Genomic DNA, 21,954 nt, shown 5'->3' with positions numbered 1-21,954 from the left:
TGTCGTTAATAAAGTCATTATTCCAATTAATCCTTTTACAAATAGTTTTGAAAAATGTAATTATGAAAATATCAATTAAGAAAATTACCTTCGTCTTTCGACGAATGTTGGATATTCACCACCTAAGATAAATCAGTGAAGAGTGTGTCGATTAATCCCCCATTAAATTTTTCCTCAAGTTGTATGTATGGGTATTATGTCGACAGCATTTTTGTCAAAACCTCCCAAATTATTTGGAAAAATATTTTGAAATTCGTAAATTGCTAAATAATTAGCTTTTACCAAAATTTTAGACAATGAGTCTACTCAGTCGTGTGAGTTGCTATAACAGAGGATGCGTGTAAACGGTTCATTTGATGGTATTACATTACCTGAAAAGCAAACGTTACAAAATCTCCAAAATTTATGAATATTGCAAATAGATGGGCTAGATTATATTAATTAATCTTAAAGTGGTGAATGTAGAAATTTTGAAAGGATATATCTTAATAAAAACAATTTTACAACAGGTATCTATCGCAAGCCCTATAAAACGCCATCTTCAAGATGATGAAGAGCATATCAACAGTCGCTTGAATCATTACATAAAACGTTTGCATATTATTATAAAGAAGGCGGACTTTGAATACGCTAATGAGTTGAACGAACTAAGGCAACGTTTTGAAAAATCCTTAACTAACGATAATCATCAGCAGAAACAGGAATTTCTGGAATATTATGCTCATACCCTGAATGGAGCAGTTAGTGATTATTTACAAAATGAGTTGGATAAACAATATCTTAATGAGGATATTTGCATTGAAATTTGGTATATGAAAGAAATTTTGCCCTATCTAAAGGATGGTTTGGCAATGGAGATCTCACAAATAATAGCGGAATATGAAATTGCTCTCAAAAAAGATGATTTTGGAGAAAAATTTAATGCATTTACGGAAACTGTTGATAATTATTCGCAAAACTTAACAACATATCTTGATAGCGAACCTCAACCTCTTCCTGTGTTAAACGCGCATTTGAAATTTTTTCAATATTATGTTTCGCATTTACTGCAAAACAATCAAGTTTTGGGCGCTAAGGTCTATGAAGTGAAATTGCGTGCTTTGTTAAATCAAGTGGAACAAGCTATAGCCAGTGAACATTTGGAAGAGAAACTTCAAACTATAGATGCGTTCGATGCAGTCGATACAGAATTTGGTCAATTTCTATTCGATCATATGATCGACTTTGAAATTTGTAGGTTCGGTTTTGAAAATTAATAAAATGAAAATTTATGAAACAAAACCTACAATTCAAACTAATTATTATATGTAATACATCTGCTATATTTTTATTTATTATTGAAAATAGTGAGGAGACATGCGTCTCCTCAGAATTAAAAATAAAAGTTAACACTAGCATATGAGCTTGAAAAACTGGATATAAGATATACTATTATATTCCAAAATTTTGTTGATCATTTTTATTCATATGAGAAACTTTAAATATTTGAAATTAATTTTTTTCTATTTGGTCTAGTTCTAGAGATGGCAATACCAAAAAAGATCTTCTTTTTTTTGAAATTCGCCAAAATTTTAAACGTGAGGACAGGACGCTGAAATTTACTATGAATATTGCTTAACCGACTAAATACTTAAGGTAGAAAACGAGTGCTGTGATCCACTGACTATAAAAAAAGCTTAAATTACCTCGAAAAAAACTGGTAACATTTTCTTTTCTTCACCTAGAGCTTTTGATCCAGTGAAGGTATTTCCGAAAAACCCAGATATTTGTTAGGACCATCTCAATGCTCTGTCTGTCCACAAATCCTCTCGATCGGTTCACACACACATATACACAGTTAACGCTCAAATAGCCGAATCTTGTTATCCGTATACTTAACAACTTTCCTTACTATCACTTTTTACACTCTAATCCGAACATGTTGGCAGACCTGGGTAATATCTAGCTTTTTCGGAAATATCTTCACGACACAGAAAGTTGTGAGCGAAAATAAGAAAAAAGCTCGAGATTTTTTCGAGATGATTTCTAGCCTGGCCGTTCATGTGGGCAGATCATACTCATTTTGTGATAGATCAAGAAATTTTTGTGCTAAATTACTATTCTTTACTTTGATTTTTACGGCTGTTGCGTTTTTCCAAAATTATGAATCAAATTGCTTCATTTTGGTGGAAATAGTTAAATGCAAAACGTCGATAATTCTGGTATTAGAAACAATACCTGTCACAACCCATATGTGCAGCGTAAGCTTATTTGCCTAGTTTTCTGATATATATGTCTGGCGTTTTCAAAGATATTTTAAATTTAATATATTTTCAAGTATACGTAGTCTCTAGTTTCTCAGTTGTTACCAATTGCATGTTGAAATTGCCTTTTTAACGCATAATATCACCGGTTGCCAGCTCTTTCGCGACATGGACTTGGAATAGATTGTCAATATTATCGTTTAGATCCGTAATCATGGCAAGTTTTTCGCGGTAAAAGTCTCCAATCACTTTAAACCTGTCATCATCATGAGTTTTTTCATTGCTATTTTTGACCATTCTGTCGTCATCTCTAATCGCTTGAAGTTGTGTTTCAATTTCAGACGATTGCTTATCGATGTTCTCCGGATCACTTTTTTTCAAAATATCAATTTTGGCGGTAAGTGTTTCCAAAAACTACAAAACTTCTGTTTCCTTAGATAGAACGTTTGGTAATTTTTCGCCGACTGGGCTTATTAGAAGATCTAAATTTCTACTTAGCCCGTTTTTTGCACTGATTAAGCTTACCATCAGTGGCAAAGCGAAGATGAGAAATTGTTTCTTCATTTCTTTAATACTATCGATTGCAAATGTAGTAAATTAAATCAAGTTGTAACAGTAATTAGCCTCCGCTTTACGTTGTTTTCCGTATTTATATATCTAATCAAGTTATCAACTTATATGAAATGTATTATTTAATTTTTTCCACATGAAACATATGTTTTGTAAACTAATTAAATATTAAATTTTTTTTTTCTTTTTTCAAGAGAACCGATGACCATTTTAATTTTTTATTATCAGCAAACTTTTTTAAATAACTCTCCCTTTTAAAGCTTTTTAAAATATATTTAAAATGTAACAAACATTTTTAATTTACCTAAATTATAAAATTAAAGTTAAGAAAAGAAACAGATGAACAATATTGTTAACATGAAAAACAATTGTTCACGTAAATACAGTTGCTTACCTTAGCCAAATGCTTATATCGAGCAAAATCAAGTATGGTTTGATAATAATCGGCAAAGGCGGCAAGTCAAACATAGTCTGAAACCGGTTTATCGTCAAGGAACCAGAGCTAGCATGTGCTTGCCACAACAAACATCCGTCAACATCATCATTGGGAAAATTAAATTTATGACCTGAAACCGAAAATCATCGCCGAACTCCTCGACCTTAGCGATTCAACATTCGAAGAAGACGTTAAAAAACCACGATTACAAAAAATCAAAAGATACAAATCTCCACAATTAACACTTGTGTATATGATGTGAACCAAATAAACATTCTTCAAAGCATCTCCTGAAAAAAGAATGTACGTTTCGTCTTCAGAGAACTAATCGTGTAGAAAAATTGCTTATTATTTTTACGGACAGTTGCAATAATGACTCGTCTATTCATTAGTCGATGCCAGAAGAGCGAATCCAAATTAAGTGCACCCATCATTTACAACCGCTGCTAGAACTATTCTCCCAACACAACTTGCGCGCAAACTCAAACTCAAGACGATTATCGTAACAAATAGATTGTCGGTCATAAAAGCTACGCCAAAGTCCTTACGTGCCAGTTGCACCACCATTAATAGAGCACCATTGGAACACCATTGTCACTTATTGACACAAAATTCACAAAATTCTTTAGATACATTGGTCTTTTGCGAAGTGAGCGATTAGACCTAACTAGCTAATTATGGACAGCACAATGGAAAAGACTGATATTCAGATATATATGTATATACTGCTCGCAGGTTAATTCTAAGCTCGTTCCGCCACTATATCCAAGCAAAACGGAGAAACTGAAGACCAAAATGTTTGCAGGAATCGGCCTTGACCATACTATTGCAGTACACCGATCGATCCTTAAGAAGTCTATTCGCTTAATTTGCAATTGCCGACGGAATCTTATGGATAAATATATATTTTGTGAATATCAAAACCTTTCCAATTTTGAAGACTTGTATTTGGAGCTTTTAAACTTATAGACATATTGAAAGTACCTGAAGAACTTAATATCAATAAAACACCTAACTAAAGGATCGATAATCTTAGTTGTTAACGTTTATGCTACCCTTGGCCCTAGCATTCATTTCTTTGGCTTTAGCAGGTAATAACAATTATTTTCTAAGACTCAATTTTCTTCTTTCCTTTGTCTATATGCACAAAATAGACTTGTTTTCGGTCGCGCAAAAGTTCTTACAGAAAGCTCATCGGAAATAGTTTCTTTTGTTCAGAAGACTTCTTCTCTCTATACCCCTGCAGGTCCAGGTACGAAAAAATTAGAATGACCAAGTTGTTATGGGCCTAAGAATCAATGATTAGACTAAGAGAATGGCTGTTCACGTATGATTTGGGATGTACGGACTCGAACACAATTACAAATAAAATCGTTTGGGAAGTTTCGTGGTAAATGTGTGAAAATTAAACAATGAGATGTTAAAAAGGCCCTGGTTATATCTAATGGGATGATGAAGTATTGAGACTTTTTATGCGGGAAAAAACTTGGCGTATTGTTTTTTTGACATATTTTTCAGACTGATTTCAACAATCGTTCCATAGGCCAGGAAACCAAGAAAATAATGATTATAAGAGAATTTTACGCGAAATTATGATTGAGCGAATCTTTAAGCTTGTACTTCGGTTGCGCATTCAAGTTAATTATTTTTTCTGGAAAGTAGTTTGTGTGTTCTATGGAGTTATTTCCCATTTATCATGTACTATTTATTGGTTATATTAAATACTTGCATGTACTTTGACCATCTTTTTAACCTGAAACAGTTACTTTTTGAGAAAAATTGGCAAAGTATACGTTAATCAAAATATTTTCTATCATTTTCTAAAAGTTTTCCCCACCTTTCTGACAACAGGGCGACACCGTGTCGATTGGTTTGGCGGCGATTCAATCATCGATCTATTTTCGCACTTCTCCAGTACTTCGAAACCGCGTGCCAACCATGCTGCATCGATCTGAACATGTAGCAATCAAAAGGCGAAATGTCTGGTGAGCACGCTGTGTATGGCAGGACTTCCCATTCGAGCTGCAACAGCATGTTCTTGGCAACTCTTGTAATGTGCGGCGGAGCATTCTTATGCAAGAGAATGGCTTTGCTTCAATGTACCATTTAACTTTTTTGCAACAATATACCGTTTAACATGTTCAACTGACGACAGTAGGCATCTCCAGTAACGGTTTAATTCAGTTTTAGCAGCTCGTAATACACTACACCTTGCTAATCCCACAATATGAACACAAAACTTTTTGGCCAATATTCCATTTTCCTGGATTAACGCATGGCGTGGAATACGAACTTTACGTTTTTGCCTGGCAAACAATAAAACCGATGTTGAAACGATTTGAAATGGTATTTTGATTTAATTCTTATGGTTGCCATTTTCCTTCCTTTTAGAAGTTTCCTATCGCATTTGAAAATTTAGAAATAGTTGATTCACTAACTACCAAGCTGTTCGCAAGTTCTTTGAGAAATCGATCTGACTTTTCGTAAAGTAAGTCTTGCAACTGACTGGCTTCAACCTTTTTGATCCTCCCGGGCGTTTTTAGACAATGACATCAAAATCACCATTGTTAAACCGTTGAAACCAAAACCAACAATTGGGTTATGTTGGAGCAGCCTTACCATAAACTTCTAAAAGTGTTTGATGGGCTTTGGCAGGGGATCTCTTCAAATCAAACAACAAAGGTAATGAATGTCGAAAATGGAATTTTGAGTCATCCGTTATTAGCGTCTATATACAATGAATAACTCAATAATGATTAAAGAAAAACCGTTAATTTAAGGACAAAAAAGTCAAAATCATCGAATTTAACTGATCTTCTTGCTTAGCCTTGATACTTCGCATTGCTTTATCATTTTTACTAATAGATGTCGCTGAGCAATATGCTTGCAATCACCTAATAAAAGAACGTAGGTCGCAAAATTCGTAAAAAAAAACGGAATATTTGATCAGCTAATTTCTGCATAATGTTTAAACGTTATATATATTACCACAGCTCAATTCAATTTTCACATAGATCCCGTTTGCAGCAGCAAGTCCATATTGTGGTTAAAATGTGACAAACTTTGCGCTTACACAAAGCGCCGTTAATGACGTCACTTTCGTTATTTCAATACAACGGAAAATCTCTAATGTCTTTTGTTGATTAAACATTGGTTTTTGATGTAAAGAATACGGTTGGAATTTAATATTGGTTTAAACAGTGAGCATCCAAAAACAACAAAATATTCGAAAAATTATTTTCGATAATCTAAAAGTGAAGTTTCAAGAAATACATGACACCGGAAAGATATTAAAAGGCGACGTGTTCATTATTTTGCATGAAAGTATGGACAATAGATGGCCGTTTTCCGATGCTGTATTCTTCAGATTCGGCGTACTCCTTGCAATAAAATTTTGAATCAAATGATGGGGCCCCTACGTAAACTTATGCGTTTTGATATTCTGTGCCAACCGTTCCTTAAAAAGATATTGAAATGTTAGACTAGCGTTGGGAAGAATGCATTGTTCTTGAAGTATGTCGAATCTTGCGAAAAAAACGTTTTTATTACCTAATCTTTGGGACTTTTGAAGAATATATGAATTTATTCACAAACTTTGATATGAAAAATAAGAACATTTGCAAATACTAAACGCTTAGGTTCCACTCGCATTATTATCTTTCTCTTACACTTATTACATATTTAGCATTTTTTATTACATATTATTTTATGTGCTTTATGTATTATATATTATAGTTTTGTATGTCTGAAAGTCTTCATTCTAAGTTTTTTATTTTTTTAAGTTCAATTTAAACAAAACGTGCTTTATAAATTTGAGTAGTTCTATTCGGTATGAAAAAATTTTAAATATTTTGTAATTTCATTATTGTATATATTAAGTATTACGCTTAGTAATAGGAACAGCATGTGGGAGAAGAATCGTTGTTCTGCTCAATCTGCTTTTCATCAGATAGTAACGACTCTAGAAGATCTTTTATCGGTTTTATATTATCAACAAGAACGCCTAAAAAATTCTTGTTAGAAGCATTTGAAAATGATTTCAATGTAGTTAAAATTTCATTTAAAGTTTTGGAAATATCTGCCGATGGTTGTTCTATGGACGGCGGTAAGGTCGTTGCTGCTGTTACTGATGTTACCGCTGGCGTTGATGTCTTTTCCGTTGGCGTTAACGTTGTTTGGGTTTTTGCAGATTTTTTAAATATTCCATAATCTTTTAAGCTACTCTCTACCTCCGTAGTTTTGCCTAGCTGACTACGCACCATTAGCAATAATTGTTTATAGCCGTTGTCTTTTAATTCATTTGGTATGATGTCGGTCTCCAATGATTCCTCGAGTTCTTTGATAGATCTAGTAAGTTCACTTTCCAAGTCTGCACGCTTTTTCTGATAATCCTCAAATTCTTTGAGAGCATTTTCAATTTTGGCAACGGCTTCTGTAGTCGCTGCTACAATATTAGTTTCGTCCACATGAGATGCGTTGAGTTTTCTTAAGTATTCATTAAATTCCCTTTCATAGTCATTAGTTTCAGGAATTTTTGCAGGACTCCGGTCAAGAATTTCTTGAATTTTTCCATTAAAATAATTAACAACTTCCTCATGTATGGGTCCAGGTGCCGCTTTACAGGATATTGTGATCAATAATATTGTAAAAATAATTTCTGCTTTCATTGTAAAAATATTTAAATTGATATGATTTTGTTGTGAAAGTCGCGTCTCAGGCAAAGCTTCAAGTGAAACTAAAACATTCTAGCATTTTCAAGTAATTTAAATGCCGGTTGGCTTTACAATATAATACACAAATGAAGATCTATCATCATTTGCTGCTGTTGAATTTCAGTTATGTCAGGTGAAAAAAAATATGAATCAGGATTGTTTTAAAAACTTGTTAAACCAATGGCAATAACGCTGTAATGCAATTGTTATGCAAACGAGAATAATTTTTATATATATTAATTTATTATATTATTATACATATTAACAATTATACAAAATGTGCCACTCAGTGTTTTTTTATTGAGTATATTAAAACAGATGTGTTTCTCACATTATAATTCGGGACACGTCATGTTTGATGTCATTGAAATGTTTTACTCTCTTCTCAAATTCTTATGCTGATGAGTAAACTCTTTAGAATAATGATTGCATAATGAACATAACTTTCGGTTTCGCGGAATATCGAAAACTTATTCAGATGTATGAAACGCATTAAAAACATTGAAAATGTAATTTTAAGATCCCCCATCTCAAATCGATATGCACATCTGCTCTAGGAAAAAATCATTAAAACTTCTAGTTCAATACTGTTTATAGACCATAGTTTACGGTTTTCTTGTTCACCGCGCCACTATGAAGTCAAAGTTCAAAAACTACCATGTGTGCCATGGAACGTATGTCAATTTATAATGTAAGAAACGTGAGCAAATTTTTTTTTGATTTTTCAACAAAAGTGACTAACTTTTAGTAAAAACAAATGGCATGCGATATTTGATTTATTCTGTTATTTACCCTTAAGTATTAGTTGTTCTAACCTTTTGGACGAATATGAATTCCATATAGAAAGCTTCTTGATCTTCTGTGGCTATCTATCCATATTTGTTGTTATTCCCATTAAAATAGAAGCTCTGTTCCATCAGATAAAACATCATAGATTGAAACCAGTGTCAGTCGGAAGAAGAACTGGATGACGAGTATAGCGGGGAGTGTAGTACATTTCACTACACTACACCATTTTTTTAATTATAACTTCCCATATTTATAATTTTTTTTGGTTGAAACAAACTACCCACTCAGAGGACCGCCTCGATATTCAGCTTTATCGCCGTTGCAACTGGTCCGCCTAGTTTATGCCACACTTATTTGGATTTTGTATACCGTAATGCATTAATTCTTCCTCAGCAGTGGTGATTTAGCATCACTACCAGGAGACGAAAACTTTTCCGCCAATTGGGTTTTTTTGGCACAGAAACCGACTTGTTCAGAGCTCTTATGAACTCTTTTCTAAACACATTTTGAGGCAATCTCTACTATTGCCAGTAATGCCTAAAGATGGTGTATTCAGATTGAGCAGTCATAATTTTATTTATCTCTATTGGTATTACACTACTGTGTACATTAAAAAATATTATTATAAATTAGAAACCTTGTTCTATAATCTAAGGTACTTTCTTCCTAAATCTCTAGTTGTCCATTATTTTCTTTAAAAATATCATAAATTCGAAAAGATAGACGATAGTCAAGGTTTAAATTTAATTACAATTAAACAAACAGCAAAGAAATGACGGAAATATTTGGCGAGCGATGCATTAGTACATTGTGGTGCCATTTTCGGAAAACTGCGATAACTGTTAATTTTTTAGTATTTTTTTCCAAATCTAAATTTTAATCGTAGAACAATATACTCCACTTCACAATCTTCACAATCTTTGGTAATGTTTACATTTTTTGAAAACCACTCACGAAATTATCGCGGGAACTGTCATGCAATTTGCTTTAATAAAACCGTTTCGATAAGATAAAAATTGTCAAAATTTTCTTTGCCGTCCGGGTTTTTTGCGGTAAAGTTATCTGCTTAAGAAGCATTAATTTTACTGTTCTCGATGGATACGGGAATATACATTACACCAGTTAAAGTTGTTCAATATGGATCTACTTCCCTGGGACGGGGGTATAATAATGCAGCGGGTGCCAGATCGGTAACGTGGTGTGATACAGGTAGAAGAAACTATTAGACGTAAGACATATTCTATATTCTACATATGTATGCACCTATATTATAGCATGTTATCGATGTGGAATGTAGGTAAGTATATACATATAGAAAGGGAGACCTTTTTGACAAGCTGTTTCAATACATTCTCTTACGCTGATCAGGTTTTAAAAGAATACTTCCATTCTTTTGATGTCTTTGTACGATGCGATGGTTCGAAGATCTAATTTATAACAGATTTTTTTGGATGTGAGTAAAAACCTACTTGTATTTTAATTGCTTTGCTCTTAACATATGCAACAGTCTGCAAATTCGTATAAGCAAACGTTTATAGTTTCAGCGCGAAATTCTGAATTGATTTAGCCAATGATGGAAATTCCGACGACGAATTTGTATTTATCGCATCCGATTTCTTTGGATAATTTTTTAAGGCTTATTTTGCCACGTTTTGAAAATCTCCATACATGCTTAAAATGTTCTCCGCTCCCGTTGTTCTGCCAAGCCTGCTCTTTCCATGGATAGTAACTGCTGATAGGCTTTTTCGTTTAATCCACTTGGTAGCGTTCCTGGTTTCAATGAATCATTAAGCTCCTTGACTGTTGTGCTTAGACGGAGATTTTACGTTTTCTTTTCATAAATATGGAGTTCATAAAGAATTCATTGAATAACAACAACATTTTCATTGGTAGGTTTGCTAACACCGATATACTTGAAAAAAACTGCCTTCAGTTTTTTAAGTGTTTATCAAACTCCTTTTTATAACTGTTAGTTTCAGGAATTTTGTCAGGATTGTTTTTCAGAATTCGTTCGATTTTTGCATTAAAATAATTTACTACTGCGATCCTGGGGCCGCTAGGGCTACAGCTGTTAATAATAAAATAATAAAAATTGATTTCATTTTCTTTATAAAAATTTTATTAGTGGAATTTCTTTTTTTTAAATGTGTCAACGTAAGCAGATTTTAAAATTTTACTGATATTTTTTGAGCACTTCCACGCAACTTAAATACTAGTTGATTTTATGTTAGAAAGCAAGTCTAAGTCAAGAAATGATGAATCATAATTTTTGCATAGCGGCTGAAAAACGAAGACATACTTATTTCTCTACTTCAATCGTAACACGTATATTCATCAGTTTCGTTTAGAGTTGCATTCTACTTTGGCTATCCGTCTGCTTGTGGTTAAAATTGAATCGAATAGATAATTGAAATTTGGGGTAGATTCAGTTTTAATTAGTTAGCTGTGACCCCTTTACGAATATATGCGTCAAGAACGTAAGATCTATACGAGTATTGAATCAAATTTACTATAAATATTTTTTGAGTCGACTAAAAGTGTATTCTGTAAGTAAGCGGAATCAGTTTAATGAGACGTTGATAAGCCAAATAATCAATTATGCGAGTTTTATATATTTCCTTAAAGTGATGAAGGTTTGAGATTTGTCTCAGTGTGCTTGTAGAGCCCTTTTCTGATTGCTAATAAGCCGGGCTTAAACTTGCAATTGGAAAATTTCAAATTGTGATTGGCTTAGAAACTTATTAGGCCACAGAAATAGTAGTGAAATCGATCTACTTTTTTTCAATCACATATTTTAATCAACCTTTAGGTTTGCCAAATACTTTGGGGTAAAAAGTGCAATTTACAAACATTCGATTAAGAAAACATTGAGTGAAAAAGTGAAAATGAAATATGTTCACGTTGCTTATGGTGATGTCTTAAAAATTATAGTGATATATATTATGAGTGATATTTATATAATATGTATGTACGCTTTTGTATGCAAACGTTTGCTTTTGCAAATGGTACTTATATGAAATTATTCATAGGAAACATTCGAAGTGTTATATTTCTTACTTAATCAAGGAAATACTATTGAACCAAAGCGGATGACGAGAGATTGACGACGAAAGACCATGAAGCTAAAAGTTTATGGTGCTTGCTCTTGTGGGGATCGGCAAAACGATGTGCTAGGAACTGTTCCATGACGGCACAACAGCGGCATATATCCGCATGCAAAACTGCCAAGTAAACAGTGCTGAAATGGAGCGTACTAACCCACCAAGTTTATGTTCAATCTATGCCTTATTGTCTGCCTGAGAAGGGGGTCAAACCCTATCAAGACTCTCAAACGTGATTATGTGCTTTTTGGGATACTTTGCTTAAGGAAGGAGAGGGGGGAAGATATTTTCAGCAAAACGCCTTCAATAATTTTTTTTCAAATGTACATTTCAAACTTTACTGAAAACTGTGTAAGCTAGACGCAAACATTCAGGGTCGTCTTCGTTATGTTAATTCATATTAACGGATTTTTTTAACTGATACTTTTAACTAAAAGCTAACTATTTCCTGTTTACCAGCACTTTTGGTTGTTAGCCCGATTACAATTCGACTTCTTCTCATTGAATTTTTTGCCTTGTTATCTATTTCATTTCATTACTCATGTGACAGTTTTTCCGAAATGTTTTCTTTTACATGCTCTCCCAGTTAATAGTTAACTGGACGGAATCTTACAGTTAGGTTAAAATATCATTTGCAGCATAACTAAACGTCCTTAGCTTGTGCAGAATAAATTTATTAAACTTTTCTAACTAAATTTTATTAACCTCTTGGAGCGCACTTTTAAATTTTTAATTTAGAAATATAATAATAGAAATAAAATGATTAAAAATAGAATTTAAAATTTTGAAATCTCTAAGGTCAAGTCAATTGAAGGAAAGTCATAATCTATTTGTTAAATAAAAAGAAAAATTTTGGGGACTAAGATTAATATTCTAGATGAAGCAAATTGATTTGTGATAAATATAGCTATTAATTAAATCTAATGCGAATGGTGATGGAGCAAGAGGTAGTGAGGTAGAAGAGTAAGGGTTTAGGGATATATCTAGAGAACGTTTCAAAGATATGCTAGCGCATTCCTGGCCCCAAGCATGACGTAGAAAGTTAAACTAGGAAACAAATAACAAATTAACATCAGAGTACGGAATATTGAATGCATTACAAACATATATGACTAATTTTGCAAAAACCTTGAGTTAGTGGGCAGCCGCATTTTAGGGATATATCTTTCTTATTTATACTAAAAATAATCCTGAATTGTAAGTTTAGATTCAGAAGCTTATCGTACGCAATAAGAGCCATCGCGTCTTATGTCGCACCCGGGGTCCGAAATAAGAAGAACGAAAACTACTAGCAGTTGCAGTATGATCATTGATACAGAGCAATTGTTTTGGCGTCGCTGTGTAGATAGGAGCAAGTCACGCAATGCATCGAACGTCCCCGTTTCGCGGAATTTCATGGTCCTAGTTGTTAGTAATAAGCATCCAAGCAAACTGCTAACTACAAGATCTATCTACTCGAAAAAGTCTGAATATTTCGAACGTTTAGCAAGAAAACGTTTATTTTTTAAATGGTAAGAAAAGTGGAATTGTTGCTCTCTCGACAGATGGACATACAGATATGCTCAGATTCAGGTTTAAAAATGATACAATATGCAGCACTTGTAACTGCTAACAAAGCGAATGTGAAATGATTGGAGATTATAAAAGATAATTAAACTGATGATAAATCCCGTAGTTCCGCGGAGATTTTATTAAGAAAAAAGGATTTTAACGTTATTTAAGTTGTACAAAATTCTCAAAGTTTATGATATTTAAGAAAGTTTGTTTGAAATTTTTAATTGGATCATACTACCACAGGGCACAATTAAATAACCAATCATAATCAGAGTCTTCTTCTCTTTCTTTTCTTTCCTTTCTCTTTAAATGATCGCGATAAACGTTTGACAAAATTTGTTCGACCTTTTCAAATATTTCTCGATCGATAGTTTTTACAATTGGTTTTACTGCTTGTTGCAACGTTTCATATGCTCGTAAAATATGCTCGACGTCTTGTGTTTTGGCCAGCCTACCTCGCTCCATCGATAGTAGCAGTTTGTAACATTCGCTCTCCATTTCATTTGATATAGCGCCTTTGCGCAGTGATTGCTCAAGTTCGATAATAGACGTATTGAGCCTACGCTCTAATATTTCCCGCTTTTCTTTATAATCGTAAAATTCCTGGAGAGCTTTTTGCATTTTGATAACGTCTTCATCGGTACTTGGAATGTCAGTAGTCGTTACGACTGCTTTCAACTTTCTTAAAAGTTGATTAAACTCCGACTCATAGCCATTAGATTCAGTAATTTTCTCGGGATTTTCAGCTAGGATTTTATTAATTCGTTCACTAAAATATTTAATAACTGCAACGTCTGGAGGCTCTGGTACCGCTTTGCTCGTAGCTATTATTAATAAAATTATAACAATAGTATTCATTTTCTCTATGATCACGTTTTAAGTTTTTCCGGCTTAAGCAAAGTTTAAAGGAATACTAAAGCCATTTTTTGTTTCCAAGTATGTTTCATCTATTGTTAGCTAGTTTCCAGTTGCAAAATGTACATATAACATGAATAGGGAACTGATAAGTTTTTATAGCCTCTAATAAAAGGCATAGTAAATCTATTTTGTTCCCGTTTTAAAAAGCTGTTTAAAGAGTTCGACTGAATTTGTTCGTGTTTGCTTTTGCTTGCATTCTCATCGTAAAAACTGAAATGTGACAGTAAAAATAAGCATAGATAAATTTTGAAAATAGATATCGGGTTATGAAAGGCAAGAAATTGAATTCGAAATTACAGATATATACATGTACGTAAAATAACGTGTCGCTACAAACAATTTTCTGCTTCAAAAAATGAAGAACAATCCAGCTTTTTGTTCAACTTAATAATCAATTTTAATGGTAAACAATAATTTTCTAGATCCGAGTTTTTAAAATTTCTACAAACATTTTGCCAATTCTATATAGACACGCACATACACATATATAAATTTTATGATAATGTATAATAATATAAATAAAATAATAAATGATAAAAAACGAATAGTTTATTTAAATAATATAAATAACCATAATAATAATGATAATAACAGTAATGATAATGATAATAATTATAATGTTATGTAAGTGGAAATAAGTGCAGAAGTGGGGAGTGCTGCTAAATTTGACTGATACTTAGGTTGTCCCTTTTACGATGAAAATAATTTATGTATGACTCTTTTAGGGGTTACGGATTTTCTTCTAACGACTTTAGGCAAAAACAAGAGAGTTGGCGTTATTTAAGACGAATCTTGGATAAGCTGTATGTAGATGAAATGCTTGAAATGGTTTTTTGCTTCACAATTATAATACAGAAGTTACCTAAGTTCAGGCAAGATTTGAATTTTACGCCGTTTATCCAGCTAACTGTGAAAAGATTAACAAAAAACTTAGATCTATTAGATTGACTTCAAACATTTCATACGCCCTTCAACACAACACATCGAGTGTGTCATAAGGGTTTTCTAAGTCATCAATTCAGCAATATGAAGGATTTGCATCTACGAGCTTGTAAAATTGGGTTGACTTAAAAACTAAAGCCTGTTGACCATGCACTACGGTTAAAGTTTATTGAATTCCCTGAAAGAGAATATTGAACGTTGAATTAAAGCGGGCGTGGAAAGTTTTCTACATGGCGGTGTGTTTGCGTCAGCAAAGCTTTGGAGATTGTTTACCCAATATGTGATTCCACATATAATTCCATATTGCAAATTTTATAGATCAATAAAAAATGTACAGTTTTTATTTATATTAATGTGTTTTCTGCCAAATTTTCTTCGTGTGATAGTTTGAGCACAGCTTATATATACTTTGGAGACTTACTCAAACGATATTTGAACATTTAGTTTCGTTTACGTGCCAGTAGCTTTTTAGCAATTGATGGAGAAGGGAAAAAGGCATACTGATTTGATTTATGGAACGCCTTGAGATCTTTGTTTGGTTATCTCAATTTTACTCATTCTGACAATTTAACTAAACCGATTAAAAATCTAAAACAAAAAAATCAATAACAAAATGAACATTAAATGGTCAGAAAAATATAAAAATACAATAAATGAGAAAAAGAAAACCTGAATTCTTTACTCTATCGTTACGAGCGTTACAAACGAAATAACAAAAGTAATGTTTATTCGTTCTTTAATGGTAGATATAATAAAGTCATATCACGATTGCTGTGGAAACTTATTGCAACGAATTTCATTATTTTTGAAAATGGATTAGGCAAGCATATACGTACTGAGATTGTAATACAATTAAAAAACAAAAAATTTAAAAACATCTGCTCTTAACGCAATAACAAAAGGATTGATAGCTTTTTGGAAAACTTTGATTTCTTCGTTTAGAAAGTATATTCCGATTTATTTTTTCAGATCTTCACTGTTTCGTCAAGATTTATTCAAAATTTCACTTTGATCCAAGTCTATGAGGCATATAAAGAGACGTTATAATATTTATAAAGTTCTTACTTAAGCAATGGTAAGAAAAAAAGATAAAAATGACTTTTCCCCTAATTTGAACATAAATTATGTAAATTATTAAGTATTAAACGTATATTTTTAAAGAACAATTAAGCAGAAGCAGAGGTTATGCAACATATAAACAATGGGACTTAGATGTGAATATTCGCTTAAATATATACGCAATCACAATCATGATCGTCAAAATTCTCATAATGTATCTCTAGACAATTATCCTCCGATTGTTCGGCCACAACTTGAGCATCTTTCATGGTCCTTTTATCGGAGTTTTTGTCCAAATTCGTCCTAACTTCATTGAGCGCTGACACTTCGACTTTTGGCAGTTCGACCGGTATTCCCGCAATGATATTCAAGAAATGTGAATTATTATTCTCTGCTTGTTCATAGTATTTATCCAAGGATATTTCAACCCAATTTTCCGTTGAAATTCGCGGTGCGCTTTGAACTATCTTCACAAGGTTATTAAGCGGTTTTTCATCAACTTCCACGTTGACTTCCGCCGATACGAATGGTATTTTTTTACCTATTTCCCCGACAATTCCTGGAAATTCGATTGATATTGTCTTATCTATTGACTCTTGATTGTCCGGCAATTCGATTGGTACTGTTGCATTTATTAACAAATCAACACTCGGCAATTGCATTGGTAGTGTCGCAGTGATATTCAGTTCTTGCAAAGGATTATTGTCTCCATATTTATAATTGTTATCTAACGGTGTTTCCAGTTGGTTTTCGTTCGAGTTTTGGGACACGCTTTCAATTTTCTGTGTATTTTTATGGGAATCTTTATACATGTCCCTTGTAAAGTTCGGAAGGATTGGAATTGTTTGGATTAGCGGTAGCTCCAACTTTGCAACTCCGACTAGTGGTATTGCGTAGCTCTTGTCGGTGGATATCATTACCGATACTAGAAAAATTAATATATGGTTTTCCATTTTGTTACTTTGTTTTTAATGAAATGATTTTAAAACAGTGCGTGAAGTGCAAACCAAAACTTTACATCAGTATTTATATACTAGATATTTTAAATTGTTTGTTTTTGTGTTTTTTTAATAACTTGGAGACAGTTGATTTATTAAAGTTAAATAAAATATATTTATATTAACTTAGATAATTATTTCTAAAATTAAAAGCAAGAAATAAACATTAAGATTTATGTTACGTTAGCTTCTATCAGATAATTGTTTCCTTTCAAATCCCCAGAAATGTAATTAGCATATAATATTTTTATTATTCAATGTCTACTTGGAAATTCTAGTTGTATGGACGGAATTTGCTTAAATTCACCAAAAAATATTGCTGTGCGATGATAATACGACGATTTGCTACGAATTCGACAATCAACTTAAATTTTGGGAGTCAACCTCACTAACCATTGGTTTAGCGCATTTAATTGCGCCCGTAGCTAGTCCGCGGATGATTTTAAACCTTTTGCTATGCTGATATATCTTTATGTAACCTGATTAAGACTCTTTAACCTAATGAAGTATCCGCGTTTGTAATTTTCATTCAATATTCCGTTTACTTTTCATCAATGACAATGGTCAAAAGAGATGCTCCAAAAATTCATTTCGATTGCTTCAAAAGCGTCTTTAAGACACCTTGCAGGTGCAAAATTTGTTATTTATGCGTATGAAAAAGCGAAGAGACAACGATTAATTTTATAATTTACTTCAGCATCCCTTAAGAGCTAATTGCTTGGCGATGTTGGCCAAGTACTGTGAAAATTGGTTTCAGCGCTTGTAAAACTTGATAATGTCACTAAAAAAAAGGAGTTTTTGACATTATACATTAGATATGTTGTGTATTTCTTGGCTCACAGCGTAAGCTGCACCTGTTTAATAGGAAAATAAGTAGGTATTATTTCAGCAAAACTATTTTTACTCAAAACCGTGTTCCTCAAAGATTTGTAAAACAGTTTGAACGAACAAGGAATATGTTGAATGATGGTTTTAGTTCTTTTATATAGATGGTCTTAAAAACGTTGCGATGACCTCCTTCTTTTTAGAATCGTTAAATTTTGTTTTTAAATCTCTCTTAATCTATTTAACGCAGCTAAATCAATTTAAACCTATATGCGCTAATAATTATCATGCAACATTAATTTAGTTGTAAATGTCAGAAAAATGATTTTCTTGATACCAGAGAGCTTTGCAAGGAAATGACTAAATTTTCCTATACCGAATTTTACAAACCTTTTTCAAAGACTATAAACTTTAGCCGGCGTAATGTTAGCCCAAGTTTTTGACTACGCTCTAAAGAATAATTATATAAAACATATAATATAAGTAATATTAATACTACGTCGTAATAAATTTTTTAACAATGTTTTTTTCTTTTGCCAAACTCGAAATAGCATAAAATGTGACCTAACTTTAAGGCTTACTCCCACTGTTTACTGCCGCGAGCATGATCCTAATTATTTTTCTATCATCCCTGAACATAACCGAGTTGTTAGCAAATAAAAAGAACCTTAGATGAAATCCAGCATAAATTGATTTATAATTAGCAACTTTAGCCAGCACCTTTCGTTTAGCTTGAGAACTCCGTAGACATAAACTACCTCAATGAAAGAAGTAACGCTGAAAGTATGCTTAATGCCCCACTATTGATAACCACTAATACCCATTGATAGCTCAAATTGTAAAAATGCCTTGTAGATAAGAAAAAAATTGAAAATTTAATTTTGACTTGAATTAATTTCTTGCGGGCACAATTTTTTCATTGCATTTTTCCTTCACTTGTTTCATAATTTTAATGAATCATTGTTCAAGTTTAAGCCTTAGTGTTTCTTAAACACTAAAGCAACAAAGGAATCTATCACACGAATATGTTCAATCTTATAATATCAACCCGACGAAGAAAATGCATGAAAATATTAACGAAATAGATTTTGAAAAGTTTGTGGATTTTACAGTTGTGGTACAAATTTTGTGAAGTTTTAAATAGAACTTTATGTTAATTTCCTTTTCGATAATCGTTTTTGGACCGATGCAATAAACACGTTGCCACATCCAACGGAATAACACGATTTGCAGTCGCTGGATTTGAATGCAAGTTCGACAGTCTGTCAGTCGAGGATGCATCTTTCCAACTCAGGCGTTTACGAAGGTTTGCGAAAGTTGATAATGAAAATGAGTCAAATCGGTGGAAGCGGAAACGCGCATTGGAGCGTAAAGTGAACGCAGCTCTGTTTTTTTTAACAAAAATATTTGGATTTTTTCTTGTTACTCGGAAATTGTAAAAGCTAGAAGGCTAAAGTCTTTCACATTTACTTTACGAAGCACTCTTCTCCATACGTCTAAAAATGGAAAATATTTGCCATGCCAAATTACAAGTGATTAAATTTTTTTTCACTTTTTTGAGGTTTTATGCTTCTTTTTCTTAAGGCAAACAAGACCGAATGTTTAAAATTATTTTGTACACTCCTTAAATGAGGATATATTATCTGCCTAAAAATGGGTTAATTTTAAAATGAATATGGTAGATACCATGATTACTTTTTTCTTAATAACACTAGCGATATGGGTATCAAATAAAAGAACTTGGAGTGTAGAATGCGAGAAACATCGTGTTGGGTATCGAGATTCGGCCCTCGCCGAATATAACTTTTTTAATTGTTTTTAAAAGTGTTTACTCTACAAGTTTACTCTATAATGGAAGAACAAATATTTGTTGTCCGGCTTAATCAACAAATTCGGATAATTAATTATCTTTTTTATACTGGACATTATTTGCGGCGATACTTGCAATTGCTTACTTAAAATAAACAGCTGTTTTAGGCATTTATTACGAAAAGAAATTTTGTCCGTTTCACTATAGGAGAATATAACTGTTGTTGTTGCTAATAACGATTAAGATGTAATATTGTATTCATTATCAATGCAATGATTAAAATAATTTTTCTTATATTCGAACATATTCAATTCCATCCTTGAAACGTTTGGTCTTAATTAGGAGCTTGAAATGAATACAATGGCACAATTGAAATAAATGATCATAAAATATAACTGTGAACTTGACTGCATTATAAAATTAAAGCAATTACAGAAGTGATGGCGACATGAATTGTGCTAATAATTTTCAAAAAACATCTCGAAGATGATATTGCTAATGGGATATCAAAATGAATCGAGTTGTTTGAATGTACTATAAATGACAAAGTTTCAAAATTTCATATAAAAGTTTGTAATGGCGCCTTTAATTAAAGTGATATACATATTCGTTTTCAAAGTACGACATATTTTTGTACTATGCGAATGCAAATATATATGTTTTTCTTTTTTTTTCTCTTTTCAGAAATTCTTCGAGTGGCAAACGTTACTTAAGTAATGATTGCGTTGGTATTTATAGACGGTACCAATTGTGTAATGAACAGGTTCGTGATAATGATGAAAGTTAAAATAAACGACAAGAGATCCGAATAAATTTACTTTCTGTGGCGGAGTTGAAAAACTAAAAGGAAAGGCTAAGTATACTTAGCCTAACCCACACACACATACACATAAACGCGCATATATTAAATGAAATACCTATATCAACATCAATGGTCTCTTACATGGCACAAAACATAGTTATATATACCTTAGTCTTCAGATTTTTCAATTTCGTCTTACTAAGACATGTTCCCTTTATTATAAAAGCCGTAATATTGACGTTAAATAGCCACAACGGAACATACAATATTTTTTTTCCAATTTCTAGAATATAGTTAATAAATTACGAATTTCTTTACGTAGACATGCCCTTATTCCAATGAAAATTTTCGTGCCTTGCAATGCTCTTATTATAACGGCGTGGATTTCCAGGGAAACAAGTACAAGTGGGAACCTTATATTAAAGGTAAGTTCATTTTAAATGTTTTTTTTTTTGCCCTTCGGTCTACTTCGAAAATAAAATATATGTTTTTGAAAATGCATTTATACACCATGTAGATGATGCTGAATGTGAACTGAATTGTAAACCAGTAGGCATGAAGTATTTTGCTACTTTAAACGATACTGTCATAGATGGCACAATGTGCTATCGCCCGGCTGAATATTATCGGTATAATTATCAAGAAGGAGCTGTATGTGTCAATGGGATATGTAAGGTAAGTGAAAAAAGGCTTGGTTTATTTCCGCATTAATTCGGCTATTAGGCTCGGTTGGTGATGAATAGCAATAACTAACTTACGAAAGTATGGAATTAAAATTAAAAATACCATCGTTTATAATTCTTATAGCATATGTCCAATTTTTTTAATGAGTTATCGGCGCGCTGGCTCCATTATCATGTTTGTTTCAGATAATTCTTCCTTAAAACTTATTCAATTCTCTTCATGTTGCAGCGATCGAAAAAAAATCGTAGCACTGCTGCATTTAAGTTATCCCAACTTTTAAATGATAAAGAAAATCGCCCGACACCTGCCATTTTAGCAACTCTAACACTTCAAAAATCGCTTTTTAGTTGCTATAATCATTTTGATCGCGATCAGTGCATATAATGAAGTCGGAAATTTTCCCTTATTTTCAGATTCCGTATTTGTAGAGAATAAGTTGGTTTAAGTTGCCCAATTTTTGTCTACAACTTTCCTAAATTAATAGTTCTTCACTGAATAGGTCTTATCGATT

The 21,954-nt window shown here is 32.6% G+C and overlaps 1 protein-coding gene across 1 annotated transcript in view; it reads left to right on the top strand.

The window, feature by feature from the left end:
- LOC119641075 (thrombospondin type-1 domain-containing protein 4) overlaps positions 1 to 21,954 on the top strand; it is a 76,084-nt gene that overhangs the window by 27,679 nt on the left and 26,451 nt on the right. The window contains exons 5-7 of the mRNA XM_038039503.1: positions 20,642 to 20,720; positions 21,082 to 21,184; positions 21,277 to 21,434. Coding sequence (XP_037895431.1) covers positions 20,642 to 20,720; positions 21,082 to 21,184; positions 21,277 to 21,434 — 340 coding nt within the window. The remainder of the gene's footprint in view (positions 1 to 20,641; positions 20,721 to 21,081; positions 21,185 to 21,276; positions 21,435 to 21,954) is intronic.

The sequence above is a fragment of the Glossina fuscipes genome, unplaced genomic scaffold (assembly GCF_014805625.2).
Source record: "Glossina fuscipes isolate IAEA_lab_2018 unplaced genomic scaffold, Yale_Gfus_2 142, whole genome shotgun sequence".
NCBI lineage: Eukaryota > Metazoa > Arthropoda > Insecta > Diptera > Glossinidae > Glossina > Glossina fuscipes.
This window is presented reverse-complemented; position numbering and strand designations above follow the sequence as displayed.